The 23,029-nt window shown below is 58.8% G+C and overlaps 5 protein-coding genes across 5 annotated transcripts, besides 2 other annotated features; all 5 read right to left on the bottom strand.

Moving 5' to 3' along the window:
• Window positions 1–1,326: 1,326 nt before the first annotated feature.
• Window positions 1,327–1,590: a repeat region.
• Window positions 1,591–2,849: 1,259 nt separating this feature from the next.
• Window positions 2,850–4,853, bottom strand: LPMP_301000 (hypothetical protein; the record flags this gene model as incomplete). The annotated part of the gene is made up of 1 exon (XM_010702831.1): window positions 2,850–4,853. The coding sequence occupies one exon, from the start codon at window positions 4,851–4,853 to the stop codon at window positions 2,850–2,852; it is 2,004 nt and encodes a 667-aa protein (XP_010701133.1).
• Window positions 4,854–5,833: 980 nt separating this feature from the next.
• Window positions 5,834–8,182, bottom strand: LPMP_300990 (hypothetical protein; the record flags this gene model as incomplete). The annotated part of the gene is made up of 1 exon (XM_010702830.1): window positions 5,834–8,182. One exon carries the CDS (start codon window positions 8,180–8,182, stop codon window positions 5,834–5,836), a length of 2,349 nt encoding a protein of 782 aa, XP_010701132.1.
• Window positions 8,183–9,387: 1,205 nt separating this feature from the next.
• Window positions 9,388–9,825: a repeat region.
• A 387-nt stretch (window positions 9,826–10,212) lies between these two features.
• On the bottom strand, window positions 10,213–11,952 carry LPMP_300980 (hypothetical protein; the record flags this gene model as incomplete). The annotated part of the gene is made up of 1 exon (XM_010702829.1): window positions 10,213–11,952. One exon carries the CDS (start codon window positions 11,950–11,952, stop codon window positions 10,213–10,215), a length of 1,740 nt encoding a protein of 579 aa, XP_010701131.1.
• Window positions 11,953–13,506: 1,554 nt separating this feature from the next.
• Window positions 13,507–16,302, bottom strand: LPMP_300970 (hypothetical protein; the record flags this gene model as incomplete). The annotated part of the gene is made up of 1 exon (XM_010702828.1): window positions 13,507–16,302. One exon carries the CDS (start codon window positions 16,300–16,302, stop codon window positions 13,507–13,509), a length of 2,796 nt encoding a protein of 931 aa, XP_010701130.1.
• A 1,267-nt stretch (window positions 16,303–17,569) lies between these two features.
• Window positions 17,570–21,745, bottom strand: LPMP_300960 (ubiquitin-protein ligase, putative; the record flags this gene model as incomplete). The annotated part of the gene is made up of 1 exon (XM_010702827.1): window positions 17,570–21,745. The coding sequence occupies one exon, from the start codon at window positions 21,743–21,745 to the stop codon at window positions 17,570–17,572; it is 4,176 nt and encodes a 1,391-aa protein (XP_010701129.1).
• Between the last annotated feature and the right edge of the window lie 1,284 nt (window positions 21,746–23,029).

Below are 23,029 nucleotides of genomic sequence, written 5' to 3'. Positions count from 1 at the left end.
TTCAGCAACGCCCCACACGGGCGGTGCGCATTGTCACCGCCGTCCGAGATGTTGTCCCTCGTATCCCGTTGCTGCTGCCAGGCACCGTCCCGGTTGTCCTCACTCCTACAACGGTACTTCGCATCGTCGCCAACGTCGGCGCGCCCCTCGTGCCCCTCACCGTGACAGCAGTGACCACAACGATGGTTCTCCGAAGAGCTGCTGCCTCTGCTGCACAGTCGGTCACACTTGCACGCAATGAGCAACTTCGCTCTCTCTCGCGTTCGCTGCGAGCCAAGGTGAGAAGGGAAAGAGGGTGGTGTATTGCTGATGTTTTCGTTCTCTTCGTGTCGTCTCTTCCTCCCCGAGCGCGAAGGTTGGCGGTGGCCACCATGCCCCTCCCCTCCGACGTCCTTAGCGTGTCGTCGTACCATGCGCAGGTGGAGGATCTTTCGACTAACGTGCCAGGGCGCACAAGAAGCAGACAGAGGTAGAGAGAGAGAGAACGCAAAAGGAAAAACTGCGAGAGAAGCACACTTATCGGTTGTGCGCGGCAGCAGACATTCTTCGTCAGCTGTAGCTTTGAAAAGGGGGCTAAAGGGGCAAGAGGCCTCCGAAGAAGGTGGTTGATGAAAACGGCCGCGGCGCACCACCATCTACGCCGTGTAGAAGACTCCTGGAGAGGGAGAGAGGTAGCACAGCACGGCTGATCCTCACACACAAGCACACAGACAGGCTCACGCAAAGATTGCTGTTAGTGTAGGAACACCAACAACGCTCATGTGCTTATCGGCGCATGTGTGTATGGGCCGATAAACACATGAGCGGCCCGCATGCCATGACGAGAGCCAAAGAAGGCCCACGTAAGCGGGAAACAAAACAAAAAAGATAAGGCCGCCCACGCCGAAGAAAAAGGGGGAGAAACAAGTAAAATGGGTGAGTAAGATCAACAGCGCCGCGCAGAAACGAACATCATGATGGGAAACTTTGTTTCTCTCAGCCAGCCCTTCGGTAGTGTGTGTGTGTGTGTGAGCGCACATAAAGGCGGATCGTGAAGAGGTTAACGGGGGCACCTTTGCATGTGAAGAAGACGACGGCATCCCCTTCTTTCAAGGAAGAACCAGGCCAGTAGTTCACACAACGGGTGCGCCTCTAGGGCGATACTCGGTACCGCCATCACTACCGACAGAAGGTCTTCTCTATGTTTGCTTGTTGCTTCCTTTCTGTTTCTCTTATTTGGTGGGAGGGCCCCTGACACTTCATGCCGTGGCAACGAAATCGAGGCACGGTGGTCTGCTGTCCGTGCAGGTGCTTTATAAGCGCACCCGTTCCTCTGCCAGCGTGAGAGAGGGGGGGAAGATGAAAAAAAAGAGGAGAAAGAGAACCACAGCGAGGCCCTTAGCGAGTCGGCATATTAGTCCCAATCGACTCAACTTCTCGGCAGTGCGTATGCGATCCGGCCGCTTACACCGAGGCCATACTGGCAGGAAGAGAGCGCGTCTTCTATACAAGAGTATCGATACGTGTGTATCTTGTACTTGTGCGCTCACGAGAGTGCAGAGTCACCTGTCCTTTCGTTCTCCTGTCTCACCAGGTGAAGACGTAAAGGGGCCGGGGGGCGGGACCTGCACTGACGGCATGGACAATGGAAACGATCAGAAGAAGGGGAGAAAAGGGTCACCAGTGCCCTTTCGCAACGAACGCGTCAACTCGAAGTCACACTGGTGGGCTAGAATAGAGCCCTCGCTTCCACTCGGACACGGAAAGCCCGATCCCCCTCTCCCCGATCTCGTCGCCTTGATAAGTCCCCAGAAAAACGCAAAAGCATAAAGAGAGAGGACAATGAAAAGGGGCCCCTTTTTCGCAGGGGATGGCGCGCTCTCACCTGTTGACTTAGGAGGGAGAGTAAAAAAGGTAAGGGGGGAGGAAGGGGGAGAGAGAGCGAGCGAGCGAGAGTTGGCGGCGCCAGCATTTGGTTGTCCAAAACACACCCTCATCATCCTGTACTGGCAGGGAGAGGGGCACGAACAAAGAAAATGAAAGGCGGCTGTCCCCCCTTCAAATGGCTCCTTTCCTCCCCTCAAGTAGCCTCGCACACGCACCGCTGCGAGAGAGTCAGCACGAGCAAAGAATAAATAAAGGAGGAAGCACAGCGAGCCCAGGGCGCCTTTCTACGCATCCACAGACAAAAGGCGCCCACAAGCCCATGCCCACCTAAGTGAAAGGAAGAGCGAAGGAAAAGAGAAGGCCTCACCACCGGCCGAGATACGCACATGCACCCATGGAAGGGGAGAAGGAGAGAGCGAGACGGGAGGCTCGCCCTCTTTACACATTCGGCACATCAATGCACAAGAAGAGGCCGAGCAAAGGGAAAAACATTTCAAAGGCGAAGACAAAGTACAAAACTTCACATGAAAGGAAGTAAAGAGAGCAGCAAAGTGAACGAGAAAAAATAGCGCAGTCGTGGCCGCGTGGAGGAGCGGAGGGGAAAGGCAACACTGCAACACTTTCCAGGGATAGAGTGAAAGAGAGAGAGAGAAGGCGACAGCACAGGTCAAGACAAGGGGGGAGAAAGAAGGTGTCCTCCTTCACAGCTCCCTCTGACTCTGTGTTGCCGCCACCGTTTTCACACTCCTGTTCCTCTGCCCTCTCCACCACCACCACCACCGCGCTTTTCGTCACCCTACAAGGTAACTCACAGGGGACCAAAAACAAGCAGATTGAGGATGAAGGCATGAAACACCGCCGACACGAGCGCATAGGTCGATAGGAGATGCGCACACAGAGGTGCATCCTGTTTACAGTCATCCTGCACGAGACCACAAAGAACAAAGGGGCATCGTGAAGGGAGAGAAAGTGGAAGAGCTCTCTTACTGCTGGTAGGGACAGTGCCCCAGCACAACACTGCGCAGTGGGCGGTACACTTGCACCCCATTAGTTGTGTCGGCGGACGCCAGTAGCCACTCTTCCGTCTTGGAGGGGCTCCACGAAGCGTCGGTCACGCGGCCCACGTGACCGATGTGCACAAACGACACCTCTGGCGGCGCCACCTGGTCCTCCGAGTAGTCAAGCGGGAGTGACGCCTTTGCCAGATCCCACAAAACGACGCGGCCGTCGGCGCCGTAGCTAAGCAGAACGGTTTCGCTAAAGGGCGACCACTGCAGACCCGTGATGGAGCAGCCGTGGTAGTTGAGCTCCCAGATGGGGTCCGTGGTACGGCGGATGTCCCACAGACGAATGCCTCCCTCCGCACCAGCGGTCGCCAGCTGGAAGGCGCCGATCGGGTGGAACTGGGCAGCTGTCGCACCGCTCGCGTGCGCCGAGTGAATGGTAGAGCTGCTGGTGTTCATGCGAATGTCCCACAAGCGCGCGTCTCCGTCCATGCTCGAGGATGCCAACAAGTGTCCCTGCGAAGAGTGCCAGCAGCAGTCGCTGACGATGTCACGATGACCAACCAAGCGCTCGAGTGGCTGGATTTCAGGGCCAGTCAACGCCGGGTCAACAGCCGAAGCCTCGCGCATGTCGATCGTCAAGCGGTGACTCACGTCGTAGTAGTTGACGTAGTGATCGTCGGCTGCGCTCGCGATGAAGCCGGGTTTTAGCGTGTTCCAGCTGAGCCCAAAGCCGCCACGGCGGTGCCCGCGCAGCATTGCATCCGGCACCGTGCGGCCAGCCTCATTCTCAGTAAAGTCCTGAACGAGGTTGTACACTCCAATGAACCCGGTCGCAGTCTTGACAGCGATGATGTTCGTCTCCGCAGGCATCGCGCGAATCTTCAGCACTGCCGCGTCCATCATTAGCTTCTGCTCACAGTGGAAGTGGCCCTTGACGTTGGCGAAGCGCTTGCCAGGGTCGATGTGCCCCTCCTGCTCGAGATACACCGCCTCCACCCCGGCAATGTCGTCGTCATCATAGAGACCATGCATGACGTCCTTTGTCGTGGTGACCGGCACCGCCACCTCCATTACCTTCACCGTGTTCACCGCCCCGCTGAGCGGGTGCACCTGAGTACCAATCGCTAAGTACTGCAGTGTGTAGTCACGCTCCGGGTCGACGAAGGAGCGATCGGGAATCCACTCCACCGCCAGCGTCGGCCACTCGACAACGTGTGTGCCACAGTACTCGTACAGGTACTTTGCTTCCGCTTCGAAAGATCGCTGCAGCGCTAACATGCGAGGCAGAGCATTCGCAGCCTGGTGGGTTGAGATGAAACGGCGTCGGATGTGGGTATGAGTAGAGTTAGCAGAGGGGGCCACAGTGGTCGCGCCGTCAGCGACACCGCGGTGCGTCGGCCAATTGCTCTCCGAGCCATCGTCGATGCTGTCGGCGTCACACACATCGTCCGCGCTTCCGCTGGAGGCACCGTCGCGCACAGCATCGCTGTTGGCACCTTCTGCACCGTGACTGCGGCAACGGCGGCGGCGCCAACTAGCGTTGTCAGTCTCCGGGAAAGCAGCTCCGGCGTCATCCCTGTCGTCGGGGGTGACTGTGGCGTTCCTCCTCCGCTGATCACGCAACGCCGTCATTCGCGCGTCGAAGTAGGAGTTCACTGTCGGCGGCACTGCAGCATGCGAGGACGTCTTCTCTGATTGTTTCCTCTGTTGCGTGTCAGCGTCGGTACCCCCGATCACGTATCCCTTCCGCATTTCCGACATTTTCAGCTCATTCGCGTCATTTCCTCGTGTGGATACCGACTTGATCTCTGTGCTGCTGTCCTTCCCGCGCTGCAATCGAGCCAACGCCTGCGAACGCGTCACTCGGCTGGCCGGTGGGGCCACCAAAGGAGGCACCTCTCTATACGACTGCGTCGGGGGCGGCTGTGGAAAAGACGACGCGACGTCAGCGCTGTTCGCCGACTCGTTGCTGTGGTTCATACCCCCCCCCCTCTCCCCCGCCGCGCTTTCCCGTTGCTGATGTGGAGTGTTCGCACCACACGTGAAAGCCTGGGTGAAGAGAGCAGAGGCGCACGAAGGTGAGGGGCCTACGGCGCAAGTGGGGCGGTCTGTCAGGTGGCTGGGAGAAGCAAATAAGGGAAAAAGGTGGCCTTAGAAACTGAAACGACCACCCAGTAAACGAACAAAGGAAATTAGAAAAAATGACGCCGCTCAATAGGCGAGGGAGAAAACTGCCAGACGAAGGCGCTGGGGGAGGCAAAGAGTATCCGTAGGTGTTCGACAGAGTGAGGGGCCGCTACGCACTTGTGCACTGACGTGCTGTGGGTCTTCCGCAGCTCTTTGGTTCTTCTCCTTTCTCTGATTTCCTCTTGTATAGGCGAGGAGAAAAATAAGTGGGCATAGACTATGAGGGCGAGGGTAGAAAGGGGAAGGGGGGTACGGGCAACCTCGCGATGCCAAGCCAAGGAAGGGTGCAAAGGACAAGAGAGGCAAAGCAATAGCGGTGTCGGTATGTATTTGCGGGGAGGGGGAGGGGGGGGGGCAGGAGTGTCACATGGGCCCGCACTTGCAGGTGCAAGGACGGGAGGAGACTGGCCGACTCTATGTGGGGGGGGGAGGGGGTGCCTGCTTGCCTGGTCGAGGAGTAGAGATGTTGGAGGTGGGGAAGTATCTTTCGATGCGCGCGAGCGACTTTAGTGCACATAGTGGGCAGGAAGCAGTGCTTTGAGGGAGGGGGGGGAAAAAGAGAAAAGCGGGCGTCCACACGAAGAAGTGCGGGGACGGACTGTGCGCTGCTACGTATGCGCTCGCTAATATCGTCCACAGAGCCCTCACCTAGAGGCCCATGAAACTCGGCAAAAGAAGATGAGCTCACCAGAGCGGTGGGCAGGAAAGAAGAGAACGCAAGCTTGAGAGACACGCTTTCTCCCGACACACATTACTCGTCCTGCACCACCATGTCACCCAGCTGACGTTCGCCTCGGTGTTCTCTGATGATGACGTGGCGTTGTAGCCCTACTCTTCGGGCGCGACAGCCTGCCGGCACTACGTGCACGTGTGCGGCGCGGCTGCGTGAACGTGTTTGCTGACGCGCTGACACTCTGTAGTGTCACAGGTACCGCTGGTCGTGTGCGGTGTTGAGAGAAGTAGCCGTTGAAGTCGAGGCGAGACCACAGCGCGCGCTCCCACGCACGCCCACCAAGACCGAGGTGACCCATAAACACCGCCACAACCTCCTGCTGCACACGCGCCTCGAGGGCACTTAGCGTCGCACGCACCTCCACCGGAGTCTTGTTGACGCCATCGACCGCCCAGTACGAGATGCGATAGCGCGTGCAGAGGGTGTAGAGGGTTGTCGCACACGTGTTGAGGGACTGGCACGCGCGCAGAAGCGGCTCGGAGCCTTCCGTGAGAAACGTAGCCTCCGCCACATGCCATATGAACTGGTCGTGGAAGTGCTTTGCCTGGTCCACGCTCGTGCATGTAGTCGACGCGAGTTGCTCCTCGAGTTGTGCGGTGTACACGCTGATGACATCCACTTGCATGTAGTAGCCCACCGAGGATTCCAGAAAGTGCAGAAGCTGAAACAGAGAAAAAGCGCGACGCAGGTCTGCCGAGGGGCTCATGTTGGTTACCAACGCCTCCGAGAAGAGTGAGCGCGTCACTGCAAGCGCCTCCAGTGAGAATCGAAGGGCGAGATGAAACGAGAAGAGTCGCTGGTAGTACTGCAATGACTTCTGCGACACGATTAGCAGCAGACCTTGAGGAGGGATATACTGCAAATGAAGAGCTTGAACGACGAGCAGGAGGTGCCGCGCCATGTCCTCTGTTGAAGCAGCCGCGCCGCCACCGCCGCGGGTGCGCCGGCCCGCTCGCCCCTGGTCCTCACCAGCAAAGGCCGCATTCGCCTGCTGAATACTGCTCGCCGCCACCCGCATCGTGAATGGCTCGTACGCGGCGGTGTCGTGCAGATTGCTGACGGAGAGAGCGAACAAGAATGCGTCCGCAGCGGTGCGCTGCAGGTAGGCGCCACGGGAAGCCACGGCACGAGACTCACGAGCCAGAGCGTCTGCTGCATCCTCGCCCTTCGCCTCCTCCTCATTTGCGCCCTCGGCCCCTTCGATGGTGGCAGCGGGCGAGAGTGACGGCAGCAGCGGCGCCGGCGCAGGTGACGCTGCCGCACCTTCGCAACCGCCGTGTTGAATCGGCTGCAAACCAGCAAGAACAGACAACACACGCTCCACAAAAGCGTACCACACGTCGCCGCGGTGGCAGAGAAACATGTTCCGCAGGGCGGCAAGGTTCGCCTTTAGCGAAGGAAAATCGCCGACCTTCATCCACAATGCCTTGGACCACAGCGTCTTCGCCGCCTCCACACGTGCCGCTAGCTCCTCTGCGGCCAGTACACCACCATGGCACAGCTGCACGTCAAAGATGGAGTGAAAGACAGCATTGGCGGCCTCGTCCTGTGAACCGAGAGCCAGCTGCTCCAGGTAGTCGCTGCCACCCTGCACATCCGCGTCGCGTAGCAGCACCCGCCGCTCTTTACCTGCCGCCAATATCAAGAGGCCTAGCTCGGGGGACACTCCGAGCGGAAGACGGTCTGTGTAGAGGATGTGCTCCTCACCGCCGCACCTGAAGCGGGTTGAGGTGCTCCCCACCGGCACCGCCGCCGCTGCAGTTTCCGTTGGTTTGGTGCGCAGTGCAATGAAGTAGTCCCGGCGTGCGTGCAACACGACACCATGTGCAACGTAGTGAGCCGTAGTGTAGAGTAGCGCCAGCCACACGCTTTCTCCGAGAAGACGGCGAAAGACTGCCGGGACCTCCTGATTGTGAAGGAAGTCGCCGAGCAAAGGCAGACACACCTCCGTCTGCTGTTGTTGCTTGACGATAGCCTCCAGGAGGGTGAACGTCAGGATGTAGGTAGCCGGGAGCACAGCAAGCGCCGACGGCGTCTCGGCCGCCTTCACCGCCTCGGCGTAGTTGACAAGAATCTTCTTCACCCCATTCGCAATAGCGGCTGGGTACAGTCCCTCGGTGCGGCCGACAGCCGCCTCCTGGGTGGCGCGCAGAAGCGTGTGATAGCTGCGACCAAGAGGCAGGGCGCTCTGCAGAAGAAGCCGCTCTGTGGGGTGAAAAGGCAACGCCTCGCAGTACCTGCGCAAGGCTGCCGCGGACGAGGCACCAGCCGCGCTGTCCGCGCTCCACTCCTTTGTTGTCCTCGTGTCGGCCGCTGACGAAAGCGTATCCAGCGGCTGCCTGAGGAGTGCTGAGTTGAAGCCCAGCAAGCTGCACTTCACCTCCTCCATGAGTGCCTTAGTGCAGCGCGAGCCCTTCGACCTTGTCGCAGTCACCGAAGAAACGAAACAAGTCTGTTGTGGAATGAAGAGGACACCAAAACAGAGAAAAGTCCCGAGTGAGCTGCTTGGTAGAGGAGTGACGGTACAGAGAGTGTGAGAAAACTACGTTTCAGCTTTGGGCGGGTCCCAGGCAGGGTAGGTGGCGCTAGGGGCGTACCGGTCTATGATGGTGTGGGTGTGAGAGCCAAAACGATACATGTGCGCGCACGTCTTACTGGGCGTAGCGGCGCGTGCGTCCTCGTCAATGCGGAGAGAGTGATGAACAAGTTCTTGAGGAAACGCCGGGGGGGTATATTAGAGAGCGAGTGAGAGAGGTGCAGCATACGCATACGTGTGTTTGTGTTAGCCTGGGCTCGGGTCGCGATATTTAGGGCAGTGAGTGAATCCACATGCTTCTGCACCTCGCAGAGAGAGGGAGGAAGGAGACTCTCCTAGAGTGTCCTGCGAAAGGACACGGATGGGGCGCTCGAAAGAGGGCTATTTTCCTCTGAGCATGAATGCAGATGCACCACCACCACCATCACCACTCGTCATTGCATCCTTACCCCACTCGCGATGCGATTGTGAAGCACGCGAAGCAAAAAGGAGGCATTCGCGTCCCCATCGGCGCTGCCCTGGGTGACCTTTTCTTTCCATTGCCTCTGCAGCTGCTTCAAACGAGTGCTGTGAGGAGAAAGGAGGGGGATTGAAATGGGAGCGAAGCGGTGAAGACGCGACGAGAAAAATAAAAAGGAAACGAATGCCTCCACGGCGGTCACGCATCTCCTCCTGCTGTTGCCCAGCGCCTCCTTAGGCCCGACAGCTAAGAAAGTGTGTGTGTGTGTGTGTGTGAAAGGAAAACGTCAACGGTGTCGCTTACGAGCAGCACGGGTAGAAAATGCGAAAAAAAAAATGCACCACAGTGCCACTCGCACCCGCACTCACACATGCACACGCAGAAGTTTGCGAAGAGCGCAAGGTGAGAAATACACAAGCCCAACACGATGATGCGCTGATATCAACAGATGGAAAATGACGAATCGCAGAGAAGCGAAGAGCAGACACGTGTGTCTATCATCCTCTTGTGCATGCGTGTCTCCCTGCTGTCATCTGTCTCTCCGCCACCTTGAGCAAGAGGGAAGGGGATGATGAGAGAGAAAGATTCCTTTCTCGTCCAACGTGTCCACTCTCTGCCATACATAGCACATGCGGTCAAACACCACTCCACCCACCCTCCGCCCCGCAGCCGCGCCCACTATCTCGGTCGCCACCTGGGGCATCCCCCTCGGGATGTCGGACGCACCCCGTACCAGTAGGCAGTGAGGCCCAGATGAGATACGTTCGAGTCACGCGGAAGCGCTGCCCATCATGTGAATGGTGCAGCCGTGCTCCGGCTGCAGGTCGCTCCGACGCCACGCCCTCCAGAACCTGACCCCCGACAGCAGCAGCAGCAGCAGTAAATCGCCCCGACCACCCCCCCACGCCGCAGGCACTTAACCCGGCCCCCACCAGAGGTGGTCCGGCATTGGCAGGGAGAGAGGGGATCGGCTCCTTGGCTTCCCCACACACCGAGTGAAGGCATCGAACCCTGGGGATACGACGCACTGGGGTGTGTCACCCCCTCCCCGCCATTATTAGAGGGCTCATGAAAAAGTTGAAGAGAGACAAAAACACAACTGACGGAAGAAAAGGAAGTGGTGGGGCGCATGGCACAGAGCAGAAAAGCCCCCAAAGGCAAGACTGCGCGATTGGGTGCGCTGATTACCGTGGGGAAATAGAGAAAGAGAGACCGGCGAATCAGCAATCCAAAGAAGTCGCCTCTCCCTCGACGGAGGAGACCGCTAAGGCTTTGATCGAGCGACTGGATCTGCCAAGACACAGCGAAGCGTCGCCGCACCAGCAGCCGGCACCGCTAAAGGAGAGCAGAGGCGCACACCTCACTGCTACGGAGTGAGCTCTTTGGCGGTGTGGCTCCTATGCGTGCTTCACAAACGTCCGCCTCACTCCAGTCCAAAGACCGGCGTCTTCACAGGATACTTCGCCATGAACACCATATCAAAGGTCCTCTTCTCATGCCTCGTCATCAAGAAGCTCCACGCCACCTCGTGGGTGTCCTCGTCCACCGTCACGGTCGCCCCCTTAGCAGAGCGCAAGTTCTCACCCCTCTCCGTGGCCTTCGGTTGTTCGAGTACCACATCGACATCTGTGTCATCCGAAACAGGGTAGTTGTCCCTCACCACAACCGTCACCGGTGCATTGTTCGGCAGCGCGGCGCACTCCACGGTGTACGCGTAGTGGTACCTCAGCTGCGATTTGGTGCTCGAGAACATGGCCATCTTCTCCGACTCTGCGCGACGCACAAGCGTCCGGCTCACCGTCACCGTCTCGTCCGTGCCAAGCGACACCTCAAACTCTTCGCCAGGTGACACGTGAGCCAGCTGTGACTGGTTCACAAATGTGTTGCCGTAGAACACCTTCGCCGGGCCATCAATGAACTCGTAGTCCGTCGCATTCACAGCAGTCGCACTCAGGTGCACTAGCGGGTCGACCTTCGGTACACACACGAACCGCAGCCGCGCAGGGAACCTCTCGCGCGCCACTGTCACCTTCACGTCGACGTTGTTGTGCCGCACCGTCGAAAGTCCCGGGATCGCGTACACCGTCGCACCCAACGACGAGCCGCAGCTTTCCACACACGCCTGCTTCACCATCGGTGCGACAGGAGCAGTGAGGAACTCCATGTTATTCGACACAGCAAAGGTTATGGCGGCTGGCGCCATTCTCCTGTGCACCTGCTGCCCGCCATGCAACACGCCCCTCACGGACACCGGCGGTCGCATCGAGATCGTCCAGCGCGGCCACAGTGGCGGCGGCGAGCCGCCAGCATGCGGTGTCGCAGTGCTCAGCCGAAGCCGCACCTTCTCCCAGTCCAGCGATGTGCACTGGCGCACCTTCGCGGAGTACAGCACCTCCAGCATCGACTCCGCGTAGTCCACGCGCAGGTCGTACAGTGGTGACCACCCTGCGCCGCTCACAACGCACGACAGCTCCACCACCATCTTCGTCCCACTAGCGACACCGGCGCCCACCACAAGCGTCGCCTCCAGCGCATTCTTCGTATACCATCGCACGCCACTGTCGCCGCCGAGATCCTTTAGCTGCCGATGTGCCTCCGCAAGCCGCTCCTCCATCTCCCTCAACTTTGTCCGCAGCTCTGCAATCCCGCGCTGCGCTGTAGCACGCCGCGTCGCAAAGAACGACGCCATCGCGCCCCACCTCGCAGGTGCCTGCAGGTATGCCTGCAGGTGCACCGCGTTCTCCGGCGGCACAGCGCAGTCGCCGCGCCCCGCACAGCATACAAAGCTCTTGATCCGGTCAAGGTGCTCGCACGACTCCTGCAGAACGGCAACTTCCTCTTCGAATGCACACTGCTCCTCCTCCATCCGCTTGATCACGTCCTTCTGCCACTGCACGTCCGCGCGCACGTCCTGGCTTACCGTCTCGCGCACGGGGCTGATATTCTGCAGCAGCACCGCAGCAGCCACGCCCGGGTCAGTCGCCTCGTTAATGCGCACCTGCAGCGTGCCCCAGTCAACATCTCCCCATTGCTCGATGTTCTCCACAACCGCCGTAATGCTCGCCGACGGCTCGAGCACCACTGGGGCAGAGAAGGTCAGCTGCGCGCGGTCACTGTAAACCGTCACCGCCTCCAGCTTCGGCTTCAGGGTTACGCGCGACATGGCGGCGGCGCTCGGCTGGGGTTTGTATGGTGGGGGGACCATGCGTGTCTATGCGAATGGGGGTCTGCCCGCGGAAAAGGGAGGGTGGGGAAGAGAGGCACGAGACGACACAGCGAGGAGGTGAGGCGAAAACAAGTGTGAAAAGCGGACACAAGAGGGAAAAAAGTAAAGACGACGGCGTTGGTGGAGGAAAGGGGGGCGAAATACAAAACAGGATGTACTTAGGCCGCTGGTGCTAGCGACCAAGAAATCGGCGTGTAGTGGGGCGCTTATGTGGCTCTGTGAGTTAATGTGCCAGTGCGTATGGATAGCGGGGGTAGCGGGGGTGGGAGTATGGAGAGAGGGGGACAATCCATGAAGTGCACGAAAGGGGCAGAGAAAGAGGGGTGCAGAGAGGGGAGGAAAGTAGGAGATTGGAGTGAGAAGCGGATGCGTGGCTGCAGCCAACACTCACGAGAGAGAAGGGGGTGGAGAGCTTTATGAAACAGACTCATTTGGGCCGCAGTCACACGCAGAGAGCCTTTGTGGAGGAAGGACATTGCGGCCTTGGTCAAACACAAGTAAGCATGGTTGCAAGGCCAGCCAGCCCCCACCTCCCCCTCCACTTCGCTCTTTATCCCAAGCGCGCGCTCACGTCACTGTCCCTCTCCCCCTGTTTACTTGTCTGTGCTCGTGAAAATGCGATACGCCCCACCCGTTTGTGACTACGGTGGGCATGTGCCCCTGCAACGGTGTTGTCTCTTTCCGTACTCAGCGTACATGTATTCTCTCTCCCTCTGCAGGCTCTACCGTCTCTACTACCACCTCCCTCTCCTCCCCCCCCCCCCCGAGTAGACCCCGGTAAGCAGAAAAGCAGAGGTAAGAGAAGGCAGGCGAAATTGAGGGGAAAGAAGCGACAGACAGCCGGCGGCGGACAGAGTAGAGGCTGTGAGGGAGAGCGAGGAAGCACAAGCGACACGCATGTACACAGACAAAAAAAAGGGGAGACACCAAGAACGAACTCTTTAAGAACTGCATCTCCGCCACCTCCGCACAAACGTGCACGCGTGCGCCCTGCCGGAGTCATTGACACTTCTGAATCGAAGGACTGGAGGAGGGGGGCGGCTCCGACAGTAGCGGAAACATCAGTTCCCTACTCCTATAGGGTAGGTGACGCGTGTCCATCGAAACAAAAGGCACGATAGCCCCACCCCTCCCTTCACCCCCACACACACCTGAAGGGGAAATGAAAAAGGATGTAGGGAAGCAGAGGAACGATTAGCCTTGACCTCTCTGTTGCCGTCTGTCATGCCGCAGTTGGCGCACGGAAGCAGAGAAGTAGAGAAAGAGAGAGAGAGATCACCATGCGTGGGACCTGTGTCATGTGTGGAGAGGGCACGCGTGTATGTCGGAGGGACGTCGGCCTCCTCCTGTGGGCTGTGACAAGGCACGTTTCCCTCGTCGAGGCGGCCGCTTTTGTAGAGTCTCGACTCGCTCCGCCTCCGCCTCCGCCCCCCCCCACCCCCTACGCGATCGTGTCCTCACTTGTGTGAATGCCTGTCTGTTTTTCTTCGCTCATCTGAACTGCTCCTGATGAAACCTCTCCCGTTTTGTCTGCCCATCCTTCGTAATGCGGCCGTCAAACAGCTTCGTCGCCACCTTGAATGCCAGACAACCAGCGGGGTCACCGATCTCGCGAAAAATAGTGGTGAGCTCGTGATCCATGAGGTAGGTGTAGTTTGCGTGTTGTGTCATCTTGCGCGTCAGATGCGCGGCAGTCTCCCAGTCCAGTCGGTGCAGTAGACAACGAAGGAGCAGCAGAAACATATCCGTGTTCTGCAGGTACCAAACCTCATTGCTGCCGACCGAGGTGGTCTTGTCCAGCAAGGTTTGCCAGAGCTCGACGAAGAACTCGGAGCCGTCAAAGTCACCCTCGGCATCATCTCCAAGGATGGCATCGGTTTGGTGTATCTCTGCCAGCGTGAAAGGGCTTTGCGTTCCCTTCCCAGAAGGACCCATAGAAAACTCACAAGTATTGATCGCCAGCTGTGCTGCCGGGTAGGGGTTGTAGACAGCTGGGTCCCAGAGGTAGCGGGGCACAATGGCGGCGCTACTACCAGTGTGTGGCAGGGTGGTGCGCGTCCGCCGCAGAGACGCCTGCAGCTCCGCCTGTGACAGCGATGACGGTGAAGCTGAACCGAAGAAGAGCTCGTGTACGTCGGCAAAGTCCTTCGCGATGACGACTTCGCTACGCAGCTCAGGCAGCTGATTATCGTTGTAGAAGAGGTGTTTCATCGAGTCACGCGAATGCTGTGCAGACCCAAAGAGGGCGAGCGACGTGTCGCGGGCATCCAAATATCGGCCCCATTTGGTCCGCTCCTCTAGCCCCGCCGGGGTCAGTTTTGGGTTGCGCGGCGGATGGCGGCAGCACAACTCGGCGAGCTGCATAAGCATGAACTGCGTGCTGCGGGGTAGACGTCCATGACTACCGATGGCTTTGCCTGCGTCGATTGCACATCTGAGCACCGTGCGCGCCTCAGACACCGTACAGATGAACTGCGTCTCGCGGCTGCTCACGGTGACCAAGTCGCGCGCGCAGGGCACTGGAGGTGTACACGACGCCACCACGCTCGGCCAAGAGGATGAAGGTGAAGCAGAGAAGTCCGACGGCTTCTCCGTCGGCCTTCCCGAGAGCCCCGCCATCATGTGGCGCAGCGCACTGTGAAAGGGCCGCTGCACGTCGCGCAGTGTCGTTGCGCTGACACGACTCAGCAGCGTACCCATGTCTAAGAGATGGTGAACTGAAACGCTGTATGGTTCTCTTGTCGCAGGGACGGATGCATGAGTCACCCCAAGCGACGACGAGGGTTCAGTAAAGCTGGTGAGCCTTCCACTAGATTCTCCCGTTGACACTCGCGAGTTAGCAGTCATACCTAGTGCCTCCTGTGCTAGGGTGCACCGCTGCTGCTCACAGGCCGCGCGCTGCAGTAGCTGAATGGCACCAGTGTCGTCCCCCATACTGCTTTGTACGAGACTCAGTGCATGGAAGAGGTGCCCGGCGTTGTAGTAATGCGGACCAACGCCAGTTTGGATGAGCGGCAACAATGTGGCAGCGACAAGCTGCTCCATGCTGTTGGTCTGCGCATTAACAAAAGGTAGCGAAACCACTGCGGAAGCCGGGTCGACGCCGGCGGCGCGGAGGGACGCCTGCATCGCTTCCACCAAAGACGTCAAAGTCGAAGTGGCAGACGGCTTGGCCCGCGCCTTTCCCTTGTCGTCACTAAAGCTGCCTCTCTCACTGCTTTCCACGTGCTCATCCATGAATTCATTGGTTGTCGATGATCCACTCCACACCACCTCCCCTAGTAACACCAGACGCTCTATCACCGCTTGCACGCTCACGGTGCCCCGCTCGTACGCGTCGAAGGAGCTGAACATAGCGCAGAATTGCGGAAACTCGCCGGTGTGTGTGAGCACGCTGCTCAGCACTGACAACACATCCCAGTCCGTCAGCTCCACGCCGAATGCCCGTATCCAAATTGCCACCACAACACACGACGCAACAGTACTCCGATGGCTCGTGGTGGAGCAGTGGTAAAGAAGAGAGGAAAGCACAGGCGCGCTTCGGGGAAGCTGCGCAGGCTTCGACGTTGCCGCGTCACTAGAGGGGTACGATGGGTCGACCCCTGTCACATCCGCAGCCGTCTCCCGTGCCTGACGTCCTTCTCCCGAAAAGCTGTACGCAGCCACCGTCCCGGCCTCGGAGCCGGTATCATCCTCCATTACGTGAGTACCAAACGCCTCTTGTGCCAGGGCAACGAGTTGCAAGAGACGAGCCTCCACATCAGGCGGGGACAGGCAGTGCACACAGTCCACCATGCGCGCGTACGTCTCCAACGTAGTCGTGCCACTGTGCATCATCACCTCTAGCACCTGCAGCGCATTCGCCACGTCATGGTGGTAGTTGAATGTGCGCAGCAGCGAGTGGAAATGATATGGGGTGAGGTCCTCCCGGAGCTGCTCACGGATGTACTGGAGTGTCGCACTCAGGTCCTGCGTGTTGTGGCTGCTCACAAAAGTCGAGACAAGGCCGTTGGCCTCGTACAGGCTGAGAGGTGGAGAATGAGGAGGCGCATCTACTCGCTGGCGTGATCCCAAAGATGAAAACGAGGGCCCACCATCTTCATCCACACGAGCCGCCGATGATTGCGGCGCGGAAGACGACCGCTTCTCAACCTCTTCCAGGGCGGCGCTGAGTCGCGCCTTGGCTGCCTGATGCACCTCCTCGCGCTGGCCGGCCTGCCACCAGTCCGTTATGAGTCTTTGGTTTAGCAAATAACTGCCATAGGTAGCGAGTGAGCAACGAAGCATGACTGCCCGACACCGTGTGTGTGGGGGGGGGGGGTGCACCTGCGGTAGGATTGTGCCTACAAGTGGACAAAGGACATGAAACCCGCGTTGTCCAACACCACACGCATGGGGAGTCACAAGTATATGTCGGGGGTGGGCGTGCGGGTGCCTTTCCGCCGCCCACTCTCCTACGTGTGGATGTACGTGGTGTGGCGGTGTTCTTACTTGTTTGCTCGAGCCGTTGAGTCAGACCGGAGAAAGGGTTAAGCGAAGAGCGCAGGATGAGTATTGGTAGTGCCGTTGACACCCGCACACACTAAGCGCACTAGAGAAAAGGAAATACAAAAGAGATTCTCTCAGAGACAACTGGCCTCGCTTCTCCAGGGCACAGCAGTCCGCTTCCTTCGCCTGTGCGCCGTGTAAGTGAGACCGTGTGTGTGTGTGGGTGTATGTGTGTGTGTGTCGTGCAGCTATGGCAGCAGTTGCGAGTCCTACACTGTCGGAAAACGCAGACAGTGATGGTGGTCATGGCTACTCCTCATAGGACTGGGAGAATTCTTCTCTCTTCTTTTTCTTGCGGAGTGCAGTGCAGCCGGCATGCCCAAACCTTTTGCCCTGCTCCACAGACGTGCACAGCGTAGCTTGAAAAGAAGGGCTACTCGACTACAACGCCCTGCACTGCTGGAGAGGTAGGCGGCGATGATACCCCTCCCTTCGTATCAGCGGGAGAGACCACTCTCACCCACAAATTCGCTAGTGGTGCAGGATTAAGAAACAAGGGAGTTGGGTGTGCGATAGGGCCTGGCCTGCGGCCACAGAGAGTGTGTTGCCCTCGCTCTTTCTATATGTCCGCGGTACTGCGCGTAGACGGTACGCGCCCCCTCTCAGTCCCCCCATTACTTGATGCTCTTATCCGCCCTTCAAAATCTTGGACGCCTCAGTGGTAATGTGCATCCAGCCACCAACACAGAAATACGCCCGCAAGCACCGAGACAGAGACGGCAACAAGCGCGCAGACAACACACAAGAAAGTAAATAAGCGAATCAAACGACGCCAAGCCTAGAGAAGCAGACACGTACGCACGCACATATGCGGAGAGAGGTGGAGAAAAGGCATGCATGCATGGGGGGAGAGGGGGGGGTAATGGCGGCCTTGGCACGTTGCATTGACTCCATCGACCTGCCAAACCACCACCATCCCACGCCGATCCGCTATGCCCTCACAATCCCTCGTTTCTCTCGTGCAGCTGTACTAGGGCCACAGAGGCCCGCTATAGCGTCTCGCTGCTCAACTGAACTCGAAGGTGCCAGTTTCCTCAATAGCAGCGATAATCTTTGCTCGAGCAGTCGCATAGTCACGGTACGGCGGCAACTTTAAGGTAGAGAAACACGTTGCCGCCGAGGGCAGATGATCAGGCCCGGACGCGTTCATTGCCAGCAGCTGAACCTTGAAGGGGGGCGCCAGGAAACGAAAGCCGAGTATCGGTGGCCGCGTCATGGACGTCGCAAACTTCAGCAGCTGTCGCTGCTGCTCGCGGGTGAGAGACTCCACGACATCCCAGAACAACCGCACCTGCGGTGTGTCCACATCCTCCGGCTGGTCGTACACTGTGTTCTCCTTCCAGTCCACCAGGTCGATCTCCCCCGTTTCATCGCCACCGAAGAGCATGCCCACCTCGTTACTGTCGAACAAGCGAAGGCGATTCGCGTCAATTACAGAGCGAAGACCGGCACAAAATGCGCACGTCTGCTCGGCGGCCTCGCGGTTGAGCTTAAAGTCGGCGACGAGATGCACGTAGAAGAGACAGTTGCGCGGGGTCACGTCCATCTGGGCCCCGTCAGGCACCAGCTCTACCTCTCTTGTGATGCCCAGCGCGTTCACTGTGTAGACAAAGGTTAGTCCAACCGCCTTCAGCTCGTCCTCACTAAGCTGCGTGAGGGACATGAGCTGGTGATAGAGCTCCGCGTCAAATCTCTTGAGGTTGCTGAGAGTGTTGCGGCGTCCCAAGATAGCGTTGCGAAAGTGAAGGGCGAATGGCACGTCTTGCAGCACACCGTCGCGCAGCGCACGGCCCACCATTGCCCCCAAGAAGCGAATTTTCAGAAGGTGCTGCGGGTCACTCGTCGCCAAGGCGCTGAAGGAGTTCGGGTACACATAGCCGTCTGGGGTCTGGCGAAACAAACCGTACTCGGCGGCAAACCCCTCCTTGCAGAGTGACACAATGCACTCCCGGTACACACCGCGGCCGTAGCCAGGCTCGAGCATGCCGTCATCGGCGATGAAGCGAATGTTGAGCATGTCGTTGCTGAGCGGGTTGTCGTGGAAAAGGTTGAAGGCGTCGATGAAGGTGCGTCCACGCTGCACCACCACCCGCCGCTCACTCGGCGGGATCCAGTGATGATCCGTCTCCACGAGCAGCGCCGAGAGTAGCAATGCACGAGCTGCAAAGGGGAACAGGAACGGTGTGTGCACGAGCAGTTTTGTGTACCGAATCTGCTGCTTCCACTGCGCACTACCGTGAAAGGTGACGTCGTCGCCAGGAAGACGCACGTGGGCGATCGAGGTGGTCGTGGTACCGGCGGTGGTGCTCGACGCTAGGCCGCCCACAACGCTTCTTCCCCCGGTCCCGACGCTGGCGCCATCAAGCCCCGGCCCCTCTGCCTCTGCGGTATCCTCCTCATTCACCACAGCAGCGCTTGCCGCATCCCAAGTGCGAAACAGTAAACCCACCGACGCCTCGGCAGCGACGGCACCAACAGACATCCACAGGCCGGCGGCCGCGGCGGGCACAAACGGATCCGCCTCGTCAACCGTGTGTAGACGGGAGAGCAACAGACAAGCCGCGTGGGCGACAGCCTCGCTGTTGGAATTCGGTACGACGCCGTACATGTGTGACCGGTGCACAATTTCCTTCAGCGCGAGCACCAGCGCCCATGACTCCTCTGTAGACAGCACGGCCCCCTCGCCACCGCGGCGAAGCTCATCGGGGAAGTCGAACACGTTTACGTAGTATGCGAGTAGGGTGAAGAAAAAGATGGAGAGCGACGCGTGAGGGTCGTAGAAGGCGAGAGGGTAGCGCGGGTGCGTCTCCCACGCTGGCAGCCGCGGGAGGGGCATGAGGGAACGCGCCGAGTGGACACCCGCAGGCACGCGGCGGCGTCTACCCCACTCCTGGCCAGCAGCAATTGCCTGCTCCTCCCGCTCCTGCGCACCCCACGCCGGTGGCTGGCACAACCTCTGCAAAACCTCGCCGGGAGGCAGTACAGCCCGCAGCCCCTCGCAGCTCTGCCAGTACAGACTCCACAGGCGACGCAACAGCTGTGGGGTACGCACCAGCTTCGCGTACAGCGCCAGCGTCTCCTGCTGATAGCGACTGTACATCGGCTTCGAGAAGGTAAAGATGGGCCACGCAAACACATTGCACAGAATCTCCAGTGGGCTCTGCTGCATCGAAGCAGAGGATGGCCACTGAGCAGCAGCAGAAACACCGGCATCCATGAGGGACGCCGTATTCGCTATGGATGCAGCCGCTGCCGAGTCGCTCTCCTCGTTGCCGCCGTCCGCCATCGGTGGAGCGGCGGGGTCGGTGGGGGCCTCCACAGTGGGCTCCTGCGGTGCCTGCAGTCGCAGTTTCTCAGACCGCTCATCCTGCTCAGTGAGCAACTGAAGCAACTGCAGCCCACCCTCTGCGCTGAACAGGTACGAGGTGAGCAGGCGGTATTGACTGGGCAACGATGCATCTACGCTCACGTCATCGTCCTTCCTGTCTACCAAGAGTCGCTGCTGCCGCCGACCGGTGTGGTAGGCGTAGTGATCTGCCAGAATGCCCTCGACAAAGAAATCCTCGCGGCACAGCCGCTCGCTCAGGCAACTGACACTGAGTAAGTACCACTTCACCAGATCCGTGCGGGCCGCTACGGACGACGGTGACACAGCTGCTGCAGACGATGATGTTGTCTCCACAAGCTTGTGGACGCGCGGCAGCAACCGCACAAGCCGCCCGAGTACACGAGCACGCAGCTCCCCACCTCGCAGACCACTTGCGCCATCGTCGGCCGTCAGCTCCGTGTCCATAGCAGTACGTCTGTAGCACTCCGCCACAAGCATCGTAAAGCACGTGTCCACCTCACCGCAGCCACCTCGCTCGAACCCCTCCGCAGCTGTATCGGCAGCACTGAGCAGTACCGCCAAAGAGTTGGAGGTGAGTCTTTGGGACTCCTCTCCCGCGTAGGGAGCACACATACACTGCCAGCACACCCGCGCAAAGGCGCCCATAGGTGGCGACGGTGGGCTGTGCCCGCCGGCTTCAGCCTGAGAAAGAGGTGGAAACGCAGCGGCAAGCGGCTGCAGTAGCTCCCTGCACTGCGAGCGCATACTCACCGAATGCGCTACCGCCTCCTGGCATAGAAAGCTGAGCGCTACAGTCAAGGCGTGGACAGCCGGCCACTGATCAAAAGACGTCGCCACCCTCTCAAGGCAGCCGTCGCTGCTGCGCGGTGCCAGCTCCTCGTTGAGGGTGCGTGCAAACGCAGTGTTGTGTTCGACAAGGGCAGCCACGACAGACCTCACCAGTCTCTTTACTGACGATGCGCTACTGGGCGGTGGCGAGCGACTTCCAGTCGCCGATGGCGCCGCCCGCAAAAAATGCTGCAGTACCACGCAGAGGAGAACGATTACATCTTTGGTGGGCAAAAAAACGACAGAAGACCACGACAGCGACGGCGGGTCGGCTGACCGGTTATCTGCGGATGCCTCGACTGAGGCATCGGCGTGCAATGCGATGCCGTCCTCCTCCGCACTCTCCTCACCTCCAGTACGGTGGTTAATGCTCTTGCAGAGAGCTGTGTAAAGACACTCACTGTAGTGCCAGAAAACCCTCTGCTGGTACGCGCGCAACTCTCCGAAGGACGCCACAGAGAATATACGAGTAGAGGAAAGAGCAACACCCGGGTGGGCCGCGGTGGTTGCGCCTTGGCCAGTCGCCCCAGATGCTCCTGAGCTGGCATCACCCACAGGCGTTTCTGCGCGGCAGTCATCATTTGGCGCACATGCGGAAGACACAGTGAGGCGCAGCGGAATCCGCGACTGGTGACTGCGCGCATACGAGAGACACCAGCAAGCCGTGTGTAGACGTGCCGTGAGCTGCTCTGTCTGCCTCTCCGCCTCAGGCCTGTCCACAGCGGAAGAAATACCGTCAGAAGATGTCGACAGTAGAATCCGTGTCACATCAGATGGTAAGTTATCCAAGTCACTCAACACCAGACGCACCATCGCCTGACAAGCAAGCCACTGACGAATTGTGCGTTGCAGCAGCCGGGCGGCGCGTATGCGTTGCGCCTCCTCCTCTCTCTGAAGGCGCAGTCGCTGTGCGTCTTCGATGATACTATTCCGTGTCTTGTGATGGTCTCGCGCCAGCTTCATGTGGCGCATGCGACTGGTGCCGTTGAACACAAATTGGCTCATCCTCAAGGCTACAATGAGAGAGTTTCACAGAAATCCTCAGGGGGATGCGAGGCGAGTCGAAGTCGGCTGTAGATGGAGAAAATGGAGGGATGAAACAGAAAGCAGAATAGCACAGCACTCAAGCAGACGACAGCGAAGAGAAATAAAGCGCGCGTAGCCGCCCCGCGTGTCCGTGTATAGTTTGTTCGCCCCTCACGTCTCACAGACAACAGTGCGCAAGACCCGGTGAAAACGAACAAACGAGTGAAGAAGGGAACGAAGAGGGGACCCCTCAAAAAGTTGGCCAAAACAGCGGGCGAGCAGATGAATGAGGTGGACACGGTGCAGGTCGGGCACCCCACCGCCGCCGCTGCTCTCCAGAGTAGACGCCTCTGCTCCCTTGGCCCACCCCCTCCGCCCTAAGACCCAGAGCAATGCAAGAGGCAGAGAGAAAGAAGGATGGTGCCGTGCTGGTCCGTGTATGGGAGAAACCAAGAGAGAAAAGCGTGACAGGGAATCCTGCTGTGTAGGAAATAAAGGTGGCAAAGGGGGAAGTTGAAAGTGTATAAAGAATGCGTAAAGAAGAGAGAAGTGCGGCGAGGCATACGCCGTTGACTGTCAAGTGCACACGTAGGTACGCACAGGTCCACACAGACTCGTGTACGTGTGCAGCCCCGACTGTAATACCTGTGCAACAGAAGACTGATGATCGTCGTGGTGGTGTTCATTCAGCCGCAGACACGACAAAACAGTGAGAGGACCGACACCGAAACAGTGGGGAAGAAGTGCGAAAAGAGGACATTGCTGATAGATGCCTACACGATCAGCAACACTCGATGCACATGTCGCTTGGCACACACACACGCACTGATCGGAAGTGGCGCCACTGATGTTACAAGATGAGTTCCCTCCTTGCAGAGACACACGGCGGAGTGGAATGACTCGACGAGATGCAAACTCGTGGGCCGCATCGCTGACAAAGCAAGCTGCACCCATGTGCGTGGGTGTGCTGATATTGACGCCATCGGCACCAAGTCTACCAGGAGTGAGTAACACACTAAGTAGAAGAGAGGTAGAAGGAAATGGAGCTGTGATGCGTCTACTTCAACTTGTATGGACTACTTGGGTGCACTACCACCATCCATGCGTGTGGGCAGGCACACAGTATCAGCGATGTGCTTTGACGGGTATGGGAGAACTGAATTTGTCTTTTTTGTGCGTGTGTATGAATGCGTGTTGATCGTGAGCAAAACGCCCACCTCGCGTCATCGACAGGAGGCTTGAGCTGATCCATCCGCGATTGAT

Source organism: Leishmania panamensis (genome assembly GCF_000755165.1).
Source record: "Leishmania panamensis strain MHOM/PA/94/PSC-1 chromosome 30 sequence".
NCBI lineage: Eukaryota > Euglenozoa > Kinetoplastea > Trypanosomatida > Trypanosomatidae > Leishmania > Leishmania panamensis.
This window is presented reverse-complemented; position numbering and strand designations above follow the sequence as displayed.